Source organism: Mesoplodon mirus, assembly GCF_964341445.2.
Source record: "Mesoplodon mirus genome assembly, chromosome: 7".
Taxonomy (NCBI): Eukaryota; Metazoa; Chordata; class Mammalia; order Artiodactyla; family Ziphiidae; genus Mesoplodon; species Mesoplodon mirus.
Window position 1 is genome coordinate 71,837,658 of NC_138983.1, and position 22,429 is coordinate 71,860,086.

General features: G+C 48.7%; 1 protein-coding gene across 7 annotated transcripts in view; it reads left to right on the plus strand.

Moving 5' to 3' along the window:
- Positions 1-22,429, plus strand: part of NAV2 (neuron navigator 2) — a 768,613-nt gene that overhangs the window by 361,218 nt on the left and 384,966 nt on the right. For 5 of the 7 annotated variants that reach the window (XM_082628910.1, XM_082628903.1, XM_082628904.1 and 2 more), the window contains exon 1: positions 3,104-4,150. The exons of 1 other annotated variant lie outside the window; for it this stretch is intronic. In XM_082628910.1, coding sequence (XP_082485036.1) covers positions 3,893-4,150 — 258 coding nt within the window. In that variant the 5' untranslated portion in view covers positions 3,104-3,892. Of the gene's footprint in view, positions 1-3,103; positions 4,151-22,429 lie in introns of those variants that run through there. One more of the 7 variants, XM_082628906.1, reaches the window with a different exon arrangement.

A 22,429-nucleotide genomic window follows, 5' to 3' on the forward strand; every position in this document is an offset into this window, starting at 1 on the left:
TAGTGGGCTATCCACAGTGCATATCATTTTTTAAAAAATAACGTTAAAAAAAAAAACCTGGATAGTGTATTCTTTCCAAAGCAGTTTGCCATACTCTGAACCATACTCTGCCAATGCTTGCCAGACTTATTGATTTAAAATGACTTCATTCATGTTAACACAGCATCTGTGTGGAAGGAGTAACTTTATAGGACATTTTTATAATTTGAGATGATCTTATTTAAGGAGGAATCTTGCAATTATCTCTTTTGCCTCAGGGAAAATATAGCTTTTTTTCCCCTTTGTCTGGTTATAATGACAAATTATTTTGCTTTAAAGAAGGAAAATGAGGGAAAGACAGGAAAGATATAAAGGGAGGTGAAAAATGTTCCAGGAAAGAGCAAATAAAATTATTAAAGGGATGCAGAGGCCAGGAAAGAAATTTGGAAGTAGACTAAAAGATTCACTCCTTTTCCATCAAGAAAGATGAGAAGTTATCAGACTTTAAATAAATCACATAAGGTTAAGGTGAACGGTCATGTGTTTACCAAATCCTAGAGTATTAGGAAGAGGTACTTTTCAAAAAAGAATGCATTATTTTTCATATTAGTACATATTTGAGGGTCTCAGAATCCAAAAAAATGACCTTGGTACAAATATGATTTAAATGGGATATCCAAGATGGCAAATACATAGCATGTATGTCACTAGGTCTCTTTCTGTACCCATGACAGACATTATTAATTGATCAGGCTGCTGTTTCCAACTTAACTAGATACATGCACCCTTGGAATTCTTTTCAGCACAGTGTGACAGAAAGTCGGTTAGCTAGAGATGACTCTTGAGATGAACCCATTTTGCTACCTATGGATTAGCCTTACTACTCAAGGTGTGAGCTCCAGACCACCAGCATGGGTGTCCTGTGGGAGCTTATTCTGAAACCAGAATCTCAGCCCCATTCTAGACCTACTGAATCAGAATCTGTATTTTAGCAAGATACATAATTCTTATGTATATTAAGGTTTAAGTGGCCCTGGAGGAGCACTGAATGCATGATATATTCTTTACGGTGGAAGTTCTGAAACTTCAGAGTGCATCAGAATCACTGGGTTAAACAATTGGTAAACCTAGATTGTTGGGCCCCAGCTCCAGAACTTTTGGTTTAGAAGATCTAGGGTGGGGCTTATCAAACAAGCTTCCAGGTGTTGATGCTGCTGGTGGTGGTCTGGGGACCACACTTTGAGAAAAACTGCATTAAGGCCATGGAAATACTTTGGAATATCTCCATGACCTTTAAAGTCAAAGACTGCAGTGTATTTCCATAACTCTTGCTACATCTGGCAGAACCAGAATTCTGAGTAGGAGAGTCCCAAGGTTTAGTACAGCATAGCATCTCTTATGACCTTATGTACCTGGATCTAAAAAGGCTCTCCCCCTGGTTAATTGCTGCTGGCACCATCTACTCATCCATCTGATGACAATCTGGGTAGCTATTCTGTCCACAGCATTATACTCAATGCTGAGAGAATCTAACGAAGGTTAAAAATGCAGTTCCTAACTTCAAAAGGCCTTCTCTTTAAGAAGAAAATAAACATGAAATGATAAATAACAAGGTGGCATCAGATGGTAAAGGGCTGAGTGCTAAGTAAGTGGCACGGACCACGTGTGTTTTAATTTCAGAGGGAGGAATACCTGAAATTGTGTACAGGACTGTGTGCATTTCAGTCTCGCTAGAATAGAAAGTTGCTGCATAGAATGGGTGGAGATAAGATAGGAGAGGGAGCAGGCCACGGTAAGAGCCCTTCTTATTTCTTAATGCTGCTTTGGGAGATTGTTTTAAAACTTTATTTCCTACGATTTGGATAATGACAAATCAATGCTATCGGCATTGAAAATCAGGCTATAGGGTGGGCATACTGTGAAAACCTGTATCTCAGAGCCAGAGAAGAGAAACAGCTTATAAACAGAGATGACTGGGGGGGGGGGGGTTTGCAGAAGCAGTAATTTAATAATAGGGATAATAATACCCAACTTACTGGTCTCTCACATAGCTAAGTACCTGTGCTAAATGACTGTAATGAACGATCTCATTTAACCAAACAACAGTATATTATATATATGTAGTCAAACCCCTTCCTTACTCCCAGTGAGAACCGAAGCTTTGTAAGGATGTATGTAAAGTCAGAGAACTTGCCCGATTTAAATCCAGGTAGTTCTACGGTGTGTGTGTGGGGGGGGCTTCTCATCTATGAGGGGTCTGGCCTGCCTGTGTCATCTCTTCCAACTCTCGGCGAGGAACCCATAGAGCACCTGGGACAGGAGAGAAGTCCTCAGGCGAATTAAAGTCGAGGAACCTGTAGGGCCAGTGAGTCCGAGGCGCGGACAGGGAGGGGCTCCTACATTGAAGTGCAGCAGAATTTAGCCCGAGCCCGCCGGGGTCATGGAGCTTCTCCTGGCTTTCTCTGGCCAGTCTGTGGTAGGTTGCAAGGAGGAACCGTCTTGGGGCGGGAGGCTTCGCGGGGTATTGTATGTGCCTATAAATACTTCAAATAGTTAAGTGAAATGTGCAGGCTTTGAAAGCTGGAGAGGAAGCTATTCGGAGGCCCCCCGGCCCGCCTGGAAGAGCTGGCAGAAAAGAGAAGAAATGGCTGGCGCGTCCTTAACGCGGGAGACGAGGAACGGCCCTGCCCAGACCAGATGGGGGGCCGCGGGGCTGCAGGCGCGACTCCGGAAGCCTCAGACCGTTAAGGTGACCAGAACAATTTGAAAAAGGAAACAAACTTCCCCGGAGCCTTCCCCGCGGGGCCCCGAGGCGGGCGCTTGCGTTCGAAAGGGCATTTTTCAAAAGGTTTCAGGGACGCGGGGGTGTCAGCCCGCGGGGGAGCGCGAAGCCAGAGCAGCGCTGCAGAGCGGCCACCAGCTGGCTTTGTACTTGCGGCCAAGCGCGGCCCCAGACTTTCGGCGGCGGCCCGGGAGTTGAGGCCACGCCCCCCTTTGCAGTGAGAGCCGCGGCTGCAGATTGGCCCGCCACGGGCCAATCGGCACGCCGGGGCGGCCCGGGCTGTCAGCGCGCGCCGCAGCCGCGCGGGTAGCAGCCTGTCCTACCCTGCGCGGAGCCCCGCAGCCAGCGCAGCCTTCACGGGAAGCGCGGCGGCCGCTCGCGAGCGCTGCGCTGCCCTGACCAGCCCGCCAGCCGCGCGTCCCGGTGCCCGCGCCCCACGGCCACAGCCTTGCTGCGCTATAGCGCACGGAGCATGTGCAGACCCGCAGGCGCCGAGGTGCTATCTGTCCGGCGGGCTTCTGGGCAGTGGTGACTGTCACGCGTAGAGAGACCTTTCGGGGGCTCTCGCCGCGCCTCTGCGTAGCGGGTGACACTGCGGGGCGGCAGCTGCCTCTCGGTGAAGACGTCTTGGGCTCCGTGCGCCCTCCCTCTCCCCCCTATCGTTCTTTCCCTTCCCCAGCTGCTCGCTCCTTAGCTCGCCCGCTCACACCCGCAGCCTCCTGGAGCGGGAGGCGTGGGTCCCCGCCGCTTCTCTTCCAAAGGGGCCTCCTCACTTCGGAGATGCAGTGACAAGTTAATATGGGCGTCCAAGCCTCGAGTTCCCAGGAGGAGAATCGCAAGAGGCAGCAGCTCCTGAGCACCCGGAGCCCTTGAACAGGCCGCCCAGGAGGGGCGTGAAACGCGGCTGCAGCATCCGTCCAGGTGGGATCAGCTGAGCGCCGCGACCAAGGCGAGCTCGCCGGATTGCTCCGAGATCCCCGACCCGGGGATATTTTTTTCTTTCCCTTGGCTGGTGGTGGGCGCCTCTCGGGCCGAAGCCCGGCGCCTGCTCTGCTGCCCGCGCTGCCTTTAGCGGTCGCCTCCGCCGCCGCTGCCAGGGACGTGCTGGGAAAGCCGAAGCCCCGGGAGAAGATGCCGGCCATCCTGGTCGCCTCCAAAATGAAGTCGGGACTGCCCAAACCCGTGCACAGCGCCGCGCCCATCCTGCACGTGCCCCCAGCCCGGGCGGGCCCCCAGCCCTGCTACCTCAAGTTAGGAAGCAAGGTGGAGGTGAGCAAGACCGCCTACCCTAGCCAGATCCCCCTGAAATCGCAGGGGCTGCAGGAGCCGACGGGGGAGGGGCTCCCGCTGCGGATGAGCGGCTCGTTGGAAAACGGGTTCGATACCCAGGTGAGAGGTGCTGTGTGCCGGGGCACTGTTCTGGGAGAAGGGTGAATGCTTGGGGGTGGCGCTGTTGGCATGGCTGGATAGGGGACAGGGCTACCCTGTGGGCTGAGAAGGGAACGGTCCCACTTTAGGCCGGCAGATTGGGGGATGCGCGCGGAGAGTGGGCTGGCCAGTGGGTGTGGCCGGGTGACCGAGGTTTGCTTTAAGGAGCTCTGTGAGACCGGGGTGCGGGCACGTCAGCGGCTTCCTTCTGGCGGGCACGGTCAGGGTGGTCTCAAAACTGTGCCGCACTGGAAATGTCAGGTTCTGCATGTTGAGAGCTTGGCCCCAAGAAGGCAGTGACTGCTGCAGCGTCTGTCTGTCTGTGCGTCGGTTCTGCAGAGATTCTGTCCCTGCCAAGGAATGGTCCGAGGCCTCGTTGGGCTCCACGCCCTCTGGCCTGGCTGAAAGATCCAGGGAAAGGGGTCTGGGGGTGGGCAGTGTACCTGCTCGCCTCGTCGTGAAGATGCCTGCCCCTGCCCCATCCTTTGGGTTGACAGGATTCCAGGCACGGTGCTGGGACTGCAATAGAAGTGCTCGGTGCACCAGCGGAGGCAGGCAGCTGGGGACTCCTAGCGTCTCGGCTGGCTGTTGCGGTGGGCGGGGGTGCTGCCTCAGAATGGCGGCCCGAAGCTAAGCCCCTCCTTCCAGGGTAGCAGATCCTGGTGCCGGTAGCCCGGGTAACTGGGGCTGGGGTGGGGGGATGACTTGAAAAGAATTGATGACTTCTACCTTTCCAGACAGAGCCCGCATCACCCAATTCGGCTGGGTGACGGGCCCTAGCCATGCAATCTCTTTTAAGGAAATCAGCAAGGGCCAATCAGGTTCTCCTGGCCTCCTGCCCTCACTGCTGCTTTTTTTTTTTTTTTTCCTCTTCTGGTAGGAGGGAGCAGGGGCGTGCTGTATTTTCTTGGCAGTTAGTCAGCAGGGACTTTTGGGGACAGGCAGACCTGACGGATGTGACTGTCCCGGTCAGGAGAGGCGGGAAGCCAGTGGGGGAGGTAGTTTGGGGCTGGTGTCAGGGAAGTGGCAACAGACCAGCTGACCTTTTTGACACTTATTCTCTGCTGACACTGTCTCCACCTTCTCCTGGAGATTTCTCTGATCAGAGGCTAGAACTCAACACATTCCTAGCCTTTCTGATGGAGGAACTGGAGCTGGAAGCTAATTGTAAGCAGACTTTTGCAGCTCTGGGTTGGAGAAGGCCCTCAAAGCAGATTAAGCTCCCACGCCAGGCTGATAAGCATGCCCCTTGCTGCTGCCCTTGCTAAACATGTTTGGAAGCTGACAGGTTTGAGTGATGGTGTGTGGGAGAAAGATTTCCCCCAGTGCTCCCAGGGCCTGTCTCTGCCAGGGTTTTGTGCTCTGCGCTCTTTTTCTGCCTTCGGCACAGGTTTGTACGTGGGCTCTGAAATGGGAATGAGCTTGGGAGTGCACCCTCGTGAGGGTTTCCCCTCCATCCTTGGAGACGGAGCTGATGAGGTGTGGTGGGTGGTATGCGGGAGGCTGGAGCAGTGACTCCGGGATGTGACACACAGCCTCCAGCCTGATGAGGAGGACCCAAGGAATGAGGGGGAAAGTGGACACTGGGATCGTTGCTACCCAGGCAGCTGTTCTACCGTTGCCCATTTGACCCTTCATTTAACAAACACTGTCGGTGGACTTGCCATGGGCAGGCTCTGGAAAGGTGATTCATCCCTCTTTTTCCTGAAAAAATCATCTCCAGCTGCTGCCGGAGGAGCTGGTGTGGTCCAGTTCCCTCGAGGCTTTTCTTCTCTCCCTCGCCCTTGGCCCACAGTCCCCTGGCTGCCCCCACGCCACCTGCCTTGCCCTCAGTGGGACCTTGTGTACTGATCATATGGATGGTTTGGATGGATTGCTGAGGAAATTGGCTATTTCCCAGTGGGCTATCCCGGTTTTTACCAGCCTGCCCTGTCTTTATTCATGGCCGAGCTTCCTGGAGGCTCTTCTCTGCGGCAGGTACAGATCCCTTGTCTCACTGCCTCACCCTGGCATCCAAGTGACATTGGCAAAAGGGGGTTTTCCCGTCTTTGGACAAGGCTTCCTCCCCCTTTGCCTGACACGGTGTCCATTCACCATCCAGGAAAGCCTCTCCATACGGCTCGAGGACTGTGTCAGACTTGACACATCTGGTAGTCCTGGACTCAAAACCTGGTATTTATCACTAGAAGATACTCAGGAGATGATGAGTTAAATGGCAAATGGTATCTTGGGGCATCTGACTCTCCTTTTATTCAGGGGGCTTTGGGGAGAAGGCTGGGTTGTGCAGTGGTCAGTAGCACAGGCTTTAAAGTCAGGTGGATATCCCTGGTATCCTGTCTCCACCATGTACTAGCTGGTGACCTAGTCCATTAACCTCTCTGGGCCTCACTGTTCCCATCTGTAAAAATGGGCGTTAAACAACCACACAAATTATAAGGATTAAGAAAAAGAACATATGTAAAGTGTCATATATACATACATTTATATATACACACATACATACATCATATAGACATATGTATAGACATATATAAGTAACATGTGTAAAGCCCAGTGTCAGGCAAATAGGAAACACTCAATAAAATGAGCTATTCGTATTGCTAAACCAAGAGATGGGGCATTGTTGAACGTAGGTCTAATAGCCTCTCAGTGAGAAAAGGCATAGCTTATTCTGTCAAGCCCTTGAGAAGGTATCATTGAGTTCGCAAGGATTTACAGAGCATCTGTCACATGCCTAATACAGTACCAGCCATGGTGGGAAGATGGGGGAAGTGCCTGATGTGCCAGGCTCTTTACATACGATCTCATTTCATTCCCACAGTACCACTTAAAGCATATATAACATTTTCTATGACAGTAATTTCCTGTAACATCTTCTTTAACGACAATGATATAATAATGGCGTGTCATCACATAGCACTTCCTATGTGCCAGGAATTGTTCTAAAAGACCTCATTTGATTCTTACAACAATCCAATGAGACAAGTGTTATTATTCTCATTTTACACATGAGGAAACTGAGGCAAGGACCGGGTTAGTAACCCCTTGAGTAGCAGAAATAGAATTGGGACTCGGACAGTCTGGCTCTGGACTCCGTGTCCTAAACCAGCATGCTATAGAGAGAGGGTCATAGGGACTTTGCAGTTCCTCGCAGGCCCTGATTTCTAAGACCACTGCTCTAGCCACTGAGCTGGAAGAGTAAGCAGGACTTAGCAAAAGGTAGAATAACTTGCTCTAGGTCATCCTGCTCCAGGGTGGCGAGTGGGGGGCCCAGCTCATGTTGGTCTGGTTTCCAGGCTGGGGAGTCTTCCCCTCTTCACAGCTGCCTTCCTCCTGGATGCTCTGGTGGAGGTACACAGTGATAAGACACGGCCTGGGCCTTGGAGATCTTATAGTCTAGTTGGGAGGCATGACTGTTGTACCAAGGGCATCAGGCACAACATGAAGAGAGCTGAGAAGTATGCTTGGGACTGAAAGGAAGGAAAAGGCCACCATGGCTGGAGAAGTCCTGAGGGCCTCCTGGAGGAGGCAGGAGATGGCGGGCTCCAGAGATGGGCAGGAATGGCTGGCTGGGGAGGAGAGGGGGTGAGATGAGCACGCCAGGGAAGGAGGAGAAGCAGGGCCACGCAGTGGTGCAGAGCAGGAGTGGGTGTCGCCACCGGGAAGGCGCACCTTGGCCTGACAGGTGATTGCTTCGTATCTGGTATCTACCTTTTGAAAGGTAATCATGAGCAAAGAACAAAGCCTTCTTGCAGTTGAGGGGTTGGATTTGCGCGCTGCCTTCGTGGTCCGTAGTAATCCTGAGCATGCAGGGTAGTTATGAGAAGGTGGAAGGATGGTGTCCACAAAAGACCTGTTTCATAACAGCCCCTTGGGAAGTGACAGTGATTATTATTATTAGCTTAGGGTTCAGAATATCCAACATGGTAGTGATGCGCAAAAGGACGTGGGTCTCGTGGCTTTTATTAGGCAGCGACGCTCTTTAGCCAGTAACAGCCTGTTCTCCCCCAAGCCTGCTGTCCATCGCCATCAAGTGTGAAAAGACCTGACGCAGCCAGCAGCTAGCTTTTAGGTGCAGCCCCACTGTCGACTTGCCAAACCCCTCACCTTGAATCTCTCCCACAAACCTACAGCTGGGGCTGGACCCTCAGAGAGAGGAGCTGCTCTGCAGCCACACATCCCTCCCGAATTCCCCTCCTGGTGTTGGGATACCTGGGCCTTCCCCCAAGAATGAACATTTATAGCATCTGCTCTGTTAACATGGCGTATAAATTATGACCATGTGCAAAGAATTGTTTTAGAGATCTGCTCTGTGTTAGTTCAGAAACTCTGTCCGGCTGACCTTCAGATAAGGAATGCTTGTGAGCTATTTGAGGAGAGGTTAGCCTATTTTTAAGAAGCAGTTGCAGGGGAAAAAAATTATATATATAATATTTTGATATTTCCTGTTTTTAGGAGCCTGGGGTTCAACTTGCAACTCATTTCTTTAAAAAAGTAATTAGAAGTGATTGAAATCCTCTGTGGGTGTTTTAGATGTTTAAAAAGAAAGTGCAGGCGAGGCCCCTGGGAAGAGAGTGCAGCTCCAAGCTTGCAACCTGTTGCAACTTTGCCCCATTGTGTTTTGATTAGAATCCTTGCTCCATCATCAAAGTTGATTATGGATTTGATTAGTGCATTTTTCTGCTATTGTGTTATTCCCTTTCTTCTCTTCCTCGGTTCTTGGAGGGGGAATGTGTAGCATGGTTATCTGCCAACATGCAAGAATGTTTATAGTTCACGTATTATTGCTTATTCCATGGGTTAATTTTCTGAAGACACTTGAAGGGTGGGACTGGTGGCTAATTTAGGGTATCATTACGTGTGTATATATGTGTGTATAAATACATCTACTTCTGGATATGTGTATATATACATATATACACGCACATATACAAATATATACACATGGAACAGCTTAAAGTAATGAGCACATGTAAGCACACACACATCAAAGGCCAGGCTGGGGGAATTACAGCCCAATTTCCAGCTTTCAGAATAGCTAGATTTGCTTCCCACTTCTCATACTCCCTTCCTCTGTGACCAAGATTGAAGCACCAAGTCTTGGTGTCCCATTTTATTTACGTATAAGACATAAGAGATGTGGCCTTGAGAGAGGTGCTTTAATTAGGCCTTAGTGAAGCTCCTGAAGCCAACCTGAAAAAGCCAAACCACCCAGTGAGATTTTGGCTTAAGGTCAGAGACTCTTATTTCTTAGAATCAGTCTCATCAGCAGGGAAGGGAGTAGTTATGGGGCATCTGCTATGTGCCAGGTAGTAGTAGACTGCAGTGATTTCACATATATATATATATTATATATATATATATAAATGATTTTATGTATATATAAATTTTATATGTATATGAAATTTAATGTGAAGCACAAGAAACTGGGTAAAATGTAAAGTGGCCCCTGCATTTCATATGAGGAAGCTGAGACCAGGGGAAGTTATCACTTGGAGACAGTTTTAAATGGTAGATTACACTTAACTGAGAGACAGACCTGGGTTCAAATCTAGGCTTCGGGCGAGTTATTTAACATCTCTAAATGTGTCTTCATCTATAAAGCAGAAACGAGGACGCTTATAGGTTGTCTGTGAAGATTCAGTGAGATAATACAGGTAATTTGCTGAGCACAGAGCCTGGCATGCAATAAACAAGGAATATGTGATATTGCCTATTTTTATTACCCAAGGTCAGAGCCAAGTTTGGAAACTAGATCTGCCTCATTCCAAGCCTGTGTTCTTTCTACCCTACCTCTCTGCCTCTCAAGTGCATGGTTGGTTACATGGAGGACAGGTGGCTTGCACTTTGAAAGCAGAGAGCATAGCGGGGCTTTGGTTAGATGAATGAGGGTCAGGGTCAAGAGTAAATTAATGGAGTCATATCCAGAGTTGTGAAATGAAGCCTCCACATTTTGGTCCCAGACATGCCATCTCTATAGCACTAACCAAGCTGAGAGATCTGCTGCAAACCAAACTTAATGGGAACCTCCTTTGTACACCCAGGCTTTGGGCAAGTTATTTAACATCTCTAAATGTGTCTTCATCTATAAAGCTGAAACAATGATGCTTATAGGTTGTCTGTGAAGATTCACAGTCAAGGCACTGTCAAGGTGATTGAGTGGAGCTGGCCAATCTGACTGCACTGCCCAGGACCAAGAATGGAACAGCCTCATTGATTGGGCTTCTGAATGGTTTCTTATTGTTCTGAAGGCAGAAGGAAAGCCCTCTCCCCTTACTGCTGGCGTGATTGTGGTGGGAGCTGAACCTTGTGATCGGCTTGGCCATTAAGGTGCCCCAAGGCATGGCCAGCTGCCCAGTGGTGTTTTACTGATAGCCACGGGGCCACTTTCAATGGTGACTCTGTCTCTTGGTCACGTTGTTCGAAGAGATGGACAATGTGTTCCTAGAATGTCTTGGGCAGAATGGTTCATGTGATTTGGGGAACAAAACTGGGTCAGGCTTTTGTGCTTCAGTCCACACAAGACACTAGCGAGTGATACAGAAGTTTTCGCAGGAACCCCAAGGCGCCCACGCAGAACCTAAAGAATGATTCATGACTTAGTGCTCCATTTCCCAAGGAAAACAGACCCTCTTTTGTGTTTCGCAAACAGTAGCCCCACAGCCTCAGGATATTTTCTCTCTCCCTCTAAGTGAAACCTTAATACCTTTAGTGAATTTTGGTGTGTTCCAACCTCCCCTGTCTCGGTGGAAGAGAAGATAGGGTAGGAAAGGGGGCTTGGTCAAGATAATGATAAAGTTCTTTTGGAGCCTTTGAACAAAATCAGTTACGAGAGTGTGACACAGGAAAAATAATTATAATAATGGGCACTGACACTGACAGAGCATAGCCTCTTACCAGCATAATGCATAGCACCAGGCATGCATCATTTCACTTAATCCTCCCAACATCCCGTTACATAGAAGCTACTTCCTGAAGAGAATAGAAATGACAGCTCTGGGAATCAGCAACTTTGGTTCTAATTTTGTCTCTTTAGATGCTTTCCTGCATGACCTTCAATAAGTTACATTGTCTTTTGAGCTTCAGTTGCCTAATCTCTAAAATGAGTAGGATGATACTTGCTCTACTTTTTTTGAAGAGTTGTTGTAAAGCTTAATAGAGGTAATTATTATGAATGAGACTCTGGTTTAAACATCTTACACCATAAATACCCTTTAAGGAAACCAAGGGTCAGAGAGGTTAAGCTACTTTTCCAACGAGCACAGCTGGTTAAGTGGCAGACTCAGGATTTGAACCCTTATCTGTTTGACCTCAAAGTCAAGGTTCTTAAATAGCAAGTGTGAAAGCACTTTTTAAAAAGTATCTGAAAAGGCATTGTTAATACGGAATCAAAGTAAATTGCTGTAAAATCTCCTTTGGTGTGGTATATATGACATCTGGCTCCTCCCCACCGCCCCAGAGTTTAGAAATATTGAATATATTCATTCAATACTAAATAAACATTAGCTGCTTCATCGTATCAGTTAAACTCTCTAGGGTTTGTAAAATTCCAAGTGTTCTGATGCCACAAGGTCCACTAAGGTGTTATCACTATGTAACTGGCAGGGCTGGTTCTGGACAGAGGAAGGGAAAAATGGAGAATTTGATCATTTCTTGGCACGCAGAAGCAATCAGATAAATTCAGATTATGGGTTATCTTAAGACAACAGGCCTGGGATCTTCAAAACTGATAATGTCATGAGAAACAAAAAAATTTTAAAGGTAGATGGAGAACTATTATAGAAAAGGAGACTAAAGAGCTATGACAACCAAATCCAATGAGAGATCCTTGACAAGCAAAACCATAAATGCTCGAAAGGTCATTTTGGAGACAATGGGAGATATTTGAATACAGATTGTATGTTAGATAGTATTACTCCATTGATGTTAATGGTTTGGGGATAATGTAAGAAAATGTCCATTTTCTTGGGAGATACATGCTGATATATTTAGAGGTGAAGTATCTTGATGTCAGCAACTGACTCCCAAATGGTTTAGGGAAAAAAAAAAGGTGAGTATATCTGTAGATAGAAGGAGAAAGCAAATGTTGTAAAATGTTAACAACTGGTGAATCTAGGTGAAGATATATGTGCAAGTCTTTCAACTTTTCTGCGTTTGAACTTTTTCAAAATAAAATGTTGGGAAGCAAAACAAAGCCTTGGCTAAAGAGTATACATTAGCAATCCCCTTGACATCTGTGGTGTATCCATGAGAACATATATGAGGTTGGAGTGTGTGTCAAGTAGGAGTGTGTATGTGTGTGTGTGTGTGTGTGTGTGTGTGTGTGTGTGTACTCACAGTAAATAGCCTGGCCAAGTTTGTTTCACTGGGTTTAGGATCTGGACTCCTTATCTCCTATCTCTGGTGTAGTGTGAGAACCTTGGCTTAATTCCTCTTCTTTTATGAGAAGGGTTGCTGAAATTTTATGGAAATCATAAGATCCAGGTTGATTTGATAATCTCTTATAAAAATCTAAGATGTTTCCAAGGTTGAAAGTATAAAAGAGATTTTTTTTTTTAATGAGGAAATTTTTTAAAATATGAAAATACCTGGTTGAATTTTACTCATCTAGGCATGAAGCAGGCAAGGAGTATGAGTGGAAGCAAGCTCCTTTGTCTGCTTTAACCTCTTTCTCCCCTCACTACTTAGAACTCCTTTGCCTGGCTAAACCCATCCCATCCTTCACCCATTCAAGTTCAGGCTTAGTGCCACCTCGTCCAGGAAGCCCTGTGCCACCACCACAGTCTGGATGCAGTATCTGTCCTGTGTTCTCCCATAGCCTGCTCTGAGCCCCCATCGCTTGGACTATGGTTGCTTCTTTAGCTGGACCAGGGCTTCTGTGAGTTCAGGGGTGTGTCTCTCATGATCTCTGCTGGTACAGCATCAACACATAGTAGGTTCTTAGTTCCTATTTGCAGAAGAAAAGAAGGATGGGAGGACGAAGATAAAAGAAAGAGTTGAAAAACAGGATTGAGTGGATATTGAGCACCAGCTGTGTTCCTGAAGCTGCAGCTAAGCCATATGGCTTCTGCAGAACTCCCTCTTGGCATGTGAGCTGAGATGATCTCATGATGGTGGGTGGCCAAGCGAGGCCAGTGTCAAAGCTTTCCAACGCCAGGTCTTGGGAAAACTCACCTGGCTGGGTAGCAGGAGAAGGCAGATTCTTTACACAAGGCTGTTTACAGCATCCAGACCGGCTGGCTGCTCCACTGGAAGAAGGTCTGTCCAGCTGTGATCATGGCGGTACAGTAGACGGGAAGGGTTGGGTGCGCTTCGGAGGGCTTTGGCAGATTCCATCCCCACCCCCACCAATAACTTTGGAAGGGGGACCTGAGAAGGGTTCTGAAGGATTTTAGTAGATTAAGAAAAGAGGATAGGACAAACCTTCCAGGAATAATGATTTCAGCAACCACTTATGTGCCATTTCCATACAAAATCTCACTTAATCCTCACACTAACTTTCTGAGCCCATGTTATTCATCTTGTCTTATCAGTAAGGAGAAAAGTGAGAAGTCAGTGGGCAGAGGCCTGAGAAGGGTCATGGAACTTTTACAGGTCACACAGGTGTGAACAGTGGCAGGATTCCAACCTGGTGTTTCTGAGTCCAAAATCTGTGCTCTTAACTGCTGCCTTCTTCTGCCAGGAGTTGGAAGAGGCCTGAATCCCATACTGGGGTGCTGCTTTAGAAAACCACACCTCCAAACCCTCTTCTCCTTGGAGCCTGCTCCCCATTTCCCTGGCCTTGGCCCCCTCACTGTCTCCTTCTTGTCAGGGCCTCCTGTGCCTGTCCCAGCCTCTTGCCAGAGGCTCTGCATTTACAGAATGAGGAGCCCCGTTGGCTTTTGCTCACATCTTGCTGCAATCTGGGCATGGTCTCCTCTCGCTGCTGTGGCTGCTGTTCCCCAGGTCAGTGCTGGTGAGCTGGGCAGGGCCATGTGCCTGACAGCTGGCAGGACCTCTTTCCTGTCCTCCTGCTGCAGCTCTGCAGACGGTCCCCATTTCATACTGGTTTGCTTTGATTCTTTTCAGACCTGAGAGTGACGCATGTCGACGTCAAAAAATTTGGGCCACGAGCATCCTGGAGCTGTCAGACTTTCCAGTGTGTGAACTTTGCTTGTTAACTGTCTCTGGACAGAGGAAGGCAAGCCCTGGAGGGAAAAGTACCATTTGGGTGACAAAAACAGATTTAGAAGAATCAGGCTTACTTGGATGTCTGCTTAGTGATCTGTGCCTCTATGGACTAGATAATTTGGGATGTCTGAGACAGTGTAGACCTTGGAGGCCGTCTATTCCCAAAGCTCCATTGTGCAGATGGGGAAACATAGCCCAGAGGGGGGTGTGACTTGCGCATGGTCACCCAGCTTTGAGGGCAGAGTAAAAACTGGGATCCAGGCCTCCTGACTCCTGGCCCAGTGTTCTTTCCACCTCACTCATGGCAATCAGATGTTCTGTTCTGAAGTGCCTGATGTTTTAAAGAATTAGAACCAGCTCTAAGCTATGTTCTTTTCCCCTCCATCTACTAAGTAGTTAAGTATTGTTTTTTAAAAAAATTTATTGAAGTATAGTTGATTTACAATGTTGTGTTAATTTCTGCTGTGGAGCAAAGTGATTCAGTTATACATATATATACATTCTTTTTCATATGCTTTTCCATTATAGTTTATCACAGGATATTGACTATAGTTCCTTGTGCTATACAGTAGGACCTTGTTGTTTATCCATTCTATATATAATAGTTTACATCTGCTAATCCCAAACTCCCAATCCATCCGTCCCCGAACCCTGTCCCACTTGGCAACCACAAGTCTGTTCTCCTAATTCTTTCATATTTGAAAGCTTTTGCATTGGGCTCAGTGGATCAGAAAACCAGGCCCTCTTTGTGGATCGTATAATTGTGGCAACAGACCACCATTCCACACCTCCCATGGGCCACTCTCCATACATCATCTCATTTAAGCGTCACCACAATGTGATAAGGCTGGTGGCATTTCATCTGTTTCATGTATGAGGTGCAAAGGAGGTCAGTAACTTGACCGAGGTCACACGGAGTCAGTATTGGAACTCTCTAATTTCACATCTGTGCTTTTTCTACCAAACACCTTAGAGCCCCACCCCCAGGCCGGAAGTCAGAGAGACCTAGGTTAAGATCCTAGCTCCCCATTTATTTACTGGACATCTAACTTCCTCAGTGCTGGTGTAGGGCCTGGGACACTGTAGGCCCTCAATAAATAGTTGTTGAACTGCAGCTTGGACAAGTCAGTCCTACCAAACCTCCGCTGCTTGAGGGAAAGTGTAGCATTTCAGTGGGTCATACAGATCAAAGCAATAGTGTATATAAAAATGCCTGGCATGGGGTAGATAAGATCACTTATTTACTGAGCACTTACTATGTGCTGGGTGTTCTTCTAAGCATTTTATATGGATTTACCCATTTAATCATCATAAAAGCAATAACCTCTGGGGTAAGCACTTTTGTTATTCTCTCCATTTTACAGGTGAACCAAGGCAGGTAGACCATGAGCAACTTGCCCAAGGCCACCCACCTATAAATGGAGGAACCAGGCCTGAAACTCATTAGTGCTGGCCGAGCACGCATCCTTACCCACCCTGTGGTCCTCCCTCTGTGCTGCTCCTAACTACACCCAAATCTAGTTGAGGGTGGGGAAGAAAGAGGAGGGCACAGAGATGGAAAACAACTTGTTGAAGGTTCTTTAGCGTGAGAGGTAGTAAAACCCAACTACGACTTGCCTTCCTCAAGCAGCCTGGGGCTCTGTTCTTTAAAAGGTGCTGCCTCTAAGACACTCATCCACCCTTTGCAGTAAGAGCCCCTATAAAAGACACAAAACTGTCAAAGTTGGTCCAAGTTGAGAGCTGGATCCACAGTAGAAGAGAGAGGTGAGAATTGGATTTGCCAGTGCTGCCTCTCTAGTGGGAAAGGACAAACTATTTAGTCCTGGGAAGCACTCCCAAACGGGAGATGGTCACTAAGAATCAGTGACTCCCAATTTGCCTGGGGGAACTGTGTGGTTTTCCCCTTGGGTCCCTGCTTCTCACTCATTTGGAATCATTTCTTCTCTGGATTGCAGAGCAGAACCAATATAAATTTGACCTAGTCCCTAGAAATGTTTACCTGGCTAAAAATATGCCGGCTTTGATATATTTTTAGCCAAATTTAGATGTGAAGTATATGCATTGCCCACACCCATGTATTAGGCATGAACTGTTGGTACATTTTGTAACAGGAAACTGCTGGTTTTCCATTCCGAAGAACTGGAATTCGGTCAGAAATTTGTCATTTGCAAATGCCAACTCTCACCACATTCCACTGCTGTTTTTAAGAACGTCTCGTCACCTAGATTCGGAGGAAGCAGGCCATGGGCGAGGCCAGGCTGGTCAGGCTGTCTTGGTGTCTTTTCTCCGGGTCTGGTGCCTTCCAAGCAACCTCCGTCTGGCTCTCCCCAGGCCCACGCCATCTGCACTGTGTTGCCTTTGGATTAGTGTATGGGCAGACAGGGTGCTTATTTTAGAACTGGAAGGAGAAGAGATGTATCAATAAAAAAAAAAAAAAAAATGCTGGGAAGGAAAAATCCATTCAGTGGTTTTAAAATATCTCTCCCTTAAGAGGACAGATTATTTTTGTTTCTTAAAAACAACTGGGTGATTTGCTCCTCGAAACAGAGTTGGAATGGGAGATGTATAAGACTGTAAAAAAGGAGGGGGCTGTCAAGGTGGCCTGTAGGTTTCACCACCCTGGCCTTTTCACACAGCACAGGTCATTTCCTCCAACCTCCAAAGCCTCTCCTGCTCCTGGCTGGCAGACTCTGGAACCTTAGAGCTGTATCACAAAGATCCTATTTCCTTACCTCTTTATTTTGGAGGTGATGAAGCCGAGCTCAGGGCCTTTGCACTTGTTCTTTCTGCCTGGAATGTCTTCCCCAGATATTGACGCTGCTCATTCTCTTACCCTCAGTCTCTGCTCGGATGCCCCTTTATCAAAGGCGCTTTTTCTGACAACACTATATAAAATAGCAATCCATCCTTTTATATCTCCTTGCTCTGCTTTATTTTTCTCCAGAACCAGAGCGGTCTACTCTAGACATGCTGTGTATTTATTATCTTGTGTCTTCCTCTATTAGACTTTCAGCTCCATGAGAACCAGGGCTTTGCCTCTCTTGTTCACAGCTGTATCCCCTGCACCTAGAACAGTGTCTAGCACATAGTAGGTACTTACTAAATATTTAGTGAATAAACAGTAGGGACTTGTACAGGATTCCAGGCACATCTGGGATTAGCATCTAGGTCTGACTCGAAGTCAAGGACTCTTACTTACTTACACTATTTCTCCAGATGCTACTAAGAAATCTATAGTGTGTCCCTTAAGATGCTAATGGGTCCAAATGTCCTCCCTTTGACAGTTTTGTGTCTTTTATAGGGGCTCTTACTGCAAAGGGTGGATGAGTGTCTTAGTGCAAAGATCAGCATCTTAACGCAAAGATGTAGATGAGTTAGGTTGTCTGGGAAATGGTAATACTTGTGATCAGGTTGGGGAATTCTTACCCTATGAGTAGACTCTTACTTGGTCCAAGTTGAGAGCTGGATCCACAGTAGAAGAGAGAGGTGAGAATTGGATTTGCCAGCGTACACTGGTTCCTTTTTGTCTTCAGTTTTCCTTCTTTCTTTTCTCCCCTCCCCCACCCCTCCCTCCCCCTTCCCCCCTTCCTCTCTCCCTCCCTCCTTCTTTCCTTTCTTTGTTCTGGCTACTTTTTGTGCTTTAACCCTCGTTAATAAAAGTATGGTCTATGGACCAGCGGTAATAGCATCCCCTGGAGGCTTGGTAGAAATGCAGAACCTCCAGCCTAGCCCCAGACCCTCTGAATCAGAATTTGCATTTTAACCAGACCTCAAGATATTTCATAGGCAAATTAAAGTTTAAGAAGCAGGAGAACAATTATGTCCTCACCCCTTCAGAAGTACTCAAGAGAAACCTTCCTATAAATACTCAGTTGCATCTTCTGTCTGGAGGCACAGGCCGCATTGCCTCTAATAATCCTACTCTCTGATTAGGGATGGGAGGGATGGACAGGGCAACCCTAGAAGAGGGTACCATAAAAGAGACTTCTAGAATCTGTGGCCGCTTCATTTCTTACATTGCTCTGTCTTACTCACCTGTGCACTGGGCTTTGTGGCTAATGCTTGGTCAGCGTGATGGGAGGCTGTAATCTGCCTGGTAACTGCAGAAGGAAGGGAGATCTTGTCTTTGGCCTGGGAATTCAGGATCAATGGACCTCAGCTCTCCTCTCCACTGGTGTGCTCTAGGCTGGCCGAGATGGCATCTTTCAGGACCTTGAGGCAGTTCCATCCCAGCCCTTCTCACAGCCAGCGGTGAAATCCTCTCCAGCCCCTTCAGCAAAGGGAGGACAGCCCTTCCCCCCATCTGAATAGAGCCCAACTCCCAGGATCCTTTGCAGTTTGGAAGTCTCCTTCCAGTTCTCCTTGAATTGCAATAGGAAATTGCATTGCATGATTCTAGCATAGCTCCGTGAAGGAGTGCGCCCCAGAGAACCAAGGGGAGCCGCTCGCTCCAGTGGCCATGCTGGGGTCTCCATCCCCATCTAGGGAAGCCCTGTGAATGGGCAGGTGCCACGCAAATGTAATCTGTCTCCCTGCTGAGGCGTTTCTTTCAGTCATGCTGCGGCTGGGTACTGATTTGCGGAAAGCTCATTGATAGGAGCAGGGCAGATTAATTGAGCCCCTGGATCAGGCTGTTTGGTGAAATTATTGTCTAATGCTTTTAGAGGTGGGAGTTTTTTTGTCTTGTTCTGTGTAAATCAAGGCTACTGAAAAGCTGCTTACACGGTCACCATAGAAACCGCCCATCCTTGAGCACATGCCTGGCCCAGTCAGGCATGGGCCACTGCAGGTGGAGGAAGAGGACTTGGTCACCTTGCTCTGGAGTCCACAGGAGGGAGGAAGGTGGTGGAGAGAGTCAAGGGGGGCTTTCTGTTCCTTCCCCAGCTCCCCTAGACTTGTCTCATTTAACCCCATCCAAGTCACCTGGAGGAGGGACATCCCCAGCCCCCCTCAAGTCCAGACTGGGTCCTGTTGGGAACAGGGAAGCTGTCCCATGACTGAGAGATGATGAGTCTGAAGCTAAGATGTTTGTGGGAGTGTGCATATATGCACGTGAGTACACAGGCTTGCGTGCGTGTGTATGCGTCCAGATGCTCCTTGAGGGGCTAGAGAAAATCCATTTTGACTGCTGGCAGCACCCTAGCATGTGAGCAGTGTAGAGAGGCTGACAGAGCTCTGCTGTGGGAGTCGAGAAACTTGAGTTTTCTCTCTAGACCTACTTGAGCAAACCGCATGACCTGGGCACGTGGCCAGTCATTCTTTGCCGGGACCACGTGGAGCTGTCAAAACAGAACACACGTCCAGACATCTCCCTTCCAGATATAGGCCTGGGGTGAGGCTTCGGCATCCGTATTTCTCAGGGCTCTGCAGGGCATTCTGATGCACAGTCTGGGGTGAGAGCTACTGGAGTTGAAACCAGCTCTTTCAGAGAAGTCAGGATAATGAAGTGGGTAAGAGCAAGCGGTCACGGCCACATGGACCAGGGTTTAGATTCCGGCGCTGCCCGTGTAAGGTGCATTGCTGATAAACTTGTCCTTTCTTCCTCATCTGCTCTAGAGGCATGAGAGTCATGACCTCACGGGGCTGCTGTGAGCCTTAAAGTGTATGAAGCATGTGGCAAATACCTGGCATGTGATGAGTTCTCTGTAAATGTTAGGTCTCAGGTGTGTGTGTTTGTGTTTTCTGCTGTACTCTAATATATGGATAGAAACCTCTCAAGTAAGTCCAAGGAGAATGCAATTGGGAAATGAGATGGCAGAGCTCAATTATATTAGTGTAATTTGGCAATAAGGAAACCAATTAATTCATTCTTTCAGACAGTTATTAACAGGAAAGGGAGTGTGCAAAGAAAGGTCCTGCGGGGCCAGAGAGCGATGCCAAGCGTGCCTCTCTTCCTCCACGACAGTGGTTCTGAAACTCCACTGTGCATCCGTATGACCTGGGCACTAGTTAAATATGCAGAATCCTGGGCCCCAGCCTCAGAGATGCCGATTTTGTAGGTCTGGGTGAGGCCCAAGAATGTCTGTCTTTGGCAAGTGAATGTGCAGAAGAGGGTCTGCAGCCCTTACTCTCTGACAGAGGCTGGTCCAGGGGGAAAGATCAACTTAGATGATTAAGAGAAGGAGGGAGCTGGGTGAGTGGGGGCAGGCAAGAATGGGAGCCCAGACCAGGTGAGAGGAGCTAGGTTGGAATGCATGCACGTGAGATGCAGAGAGAACAGAGCAGCATATTAGGATTTCGTGTGCTGAGCAGAGGGTGGAGGGCTCTGGTGGACAGGGAGCCCTGGCTCCTCTCCCTGCTGCCAGGGGCCAGGGTTGCCATGGAGGGTGGGCGTCATACCAGGATGTCAGCCACTGAAAAGGGTTCACTGGGACTCCTGGCTAAGGGCTGTGAACCCAGGGTAGGTGCCCCTTTGTCCTCTGCTTAAGGCCCAAGCTGGCTGCCTGTAAGTTGCCTGGCAGTGTCCATAGAGTTCAGCATCTGTCTCTCTGTTTGCTCATTTGGAAATCAGAGCCCAGGAACAATCTGGGGGTGGGGAGACCTGGAAGGGTAAAGTCAGTAGGAGATACTCAGGACCCCAGAGTGGGGTGGCAGAAAGAGCGCCAGAGATGAGAGGAGGGGTTGTGTGTTGTGTGTCAGTGCTCCTTATCACGGGCTGTGTGAGCTGAGAGGGGCCTGAATCAGAGTGCCAGGCCTATGAAGGGCCCAGTGTCCACTTGTGAAGGCCTGAACCAAGATATCCCCCTAACAGTGGCCTTTGGATCTGCTGGTCACAGGAGAGCACATTTCCTGGGGTCTTCGGTGGATCAGAAAGAGCTATAAGAAGGGATAGAGGGGAAGGGAACATTTATTCAGCACCTACTATGTGCCAGGCTCCATGCTCCATGCTTACATGTTTTACCTCATTCAGTGTCCACCTTAGGAGGGGGGTATCAGGAGTCTCGTTTTACAGATGGAGAAAGAGAGGCTCAGAGAGGTGAAGCAACTCGCCTAATCCCACACAGCTAGGACTTGGCAAAGCCTGGGCTGGAACTCGCTCTGTCTGGCTGCGGCGAATCGCCCTCAGATCCTCAGTGAATGTAGGGGAGGCCCTGCTGCTCAGCCCTCAGGTGCAGGCCCCTCGGAAGCCTGGGCACCCCGGCCGGGGCAGGGGCGCGGTTTGGGCGGAGCACCCTGGAGTCTCGTGACGTGTGGGGCATTTCGGTGCCCTCCGTCAACAATCCAGTCTTCAGTAATGCTGCCCTGGCTGCCGGCTGCTTTTGCCACAGCCAGAGACCCCACCCACACAGGCGAAGGCTGCGGCCAAGGGCACCCAGGAGGGGGGAGGTGCCCTCCAGAGGGGCCTCTGTAAAGCCCCTGAATGGCCCCATTGAGGCGCAGGCAGGATGACAATGGCCCGTTGGGGCCCTCGGTCTGGGTCCGCTGAGCTGCGAGGGCTGGGGCCCGGCAAGCAGCGCTGGCTCAGAGGCCAGATGCGACTTCCAGGGCAGGGAGCCAGCGCCTCTGACGCGCTCTGAAATGCCAGCCCCGCTTAATGGGGAGCAGCCAGCGCGGACTCCACACTCCTTCCCGTGCCGGGAAGACTGCGAACCCGGCTCCCAGCCACAGGCCGGCTCTCAGCCTCCTCCTGTGCCTGGGCCCGGCCCTGATCCGCGGAAACGGGAGACTGTGGTCGGCTCTTTCCAGGGAGGGTCCCCTCGATCCTCAGGGGCACCATTCTCAGCCCATTTGGAGAAATAACACCCACCCCAGTAACTTAGGGCACCCACAGGTGGAGTGGCTAGGTAAAATGCAGGCACCCAGTTAAATGAGAATTTCCAATAAATAGTGAATAATTTAAAAATTATGTTTAAGTATGTAACAAATATAAATAATCGATAAGGCCTGAACCAAGATGTGGGTCCATTTGGTGTGTCATGGACACACTTAAACTAAAAATTATTGGTTGTTTATGTGAAATTCACATTTAACAGGGTACCCTCTATTTTCCGTTGTTAAATCTGACAATCCTAGCTAAGGAAGCCATGACGGGCACACGCGTGGAGGCTCTAGGACTCGGCTAGATTTTCG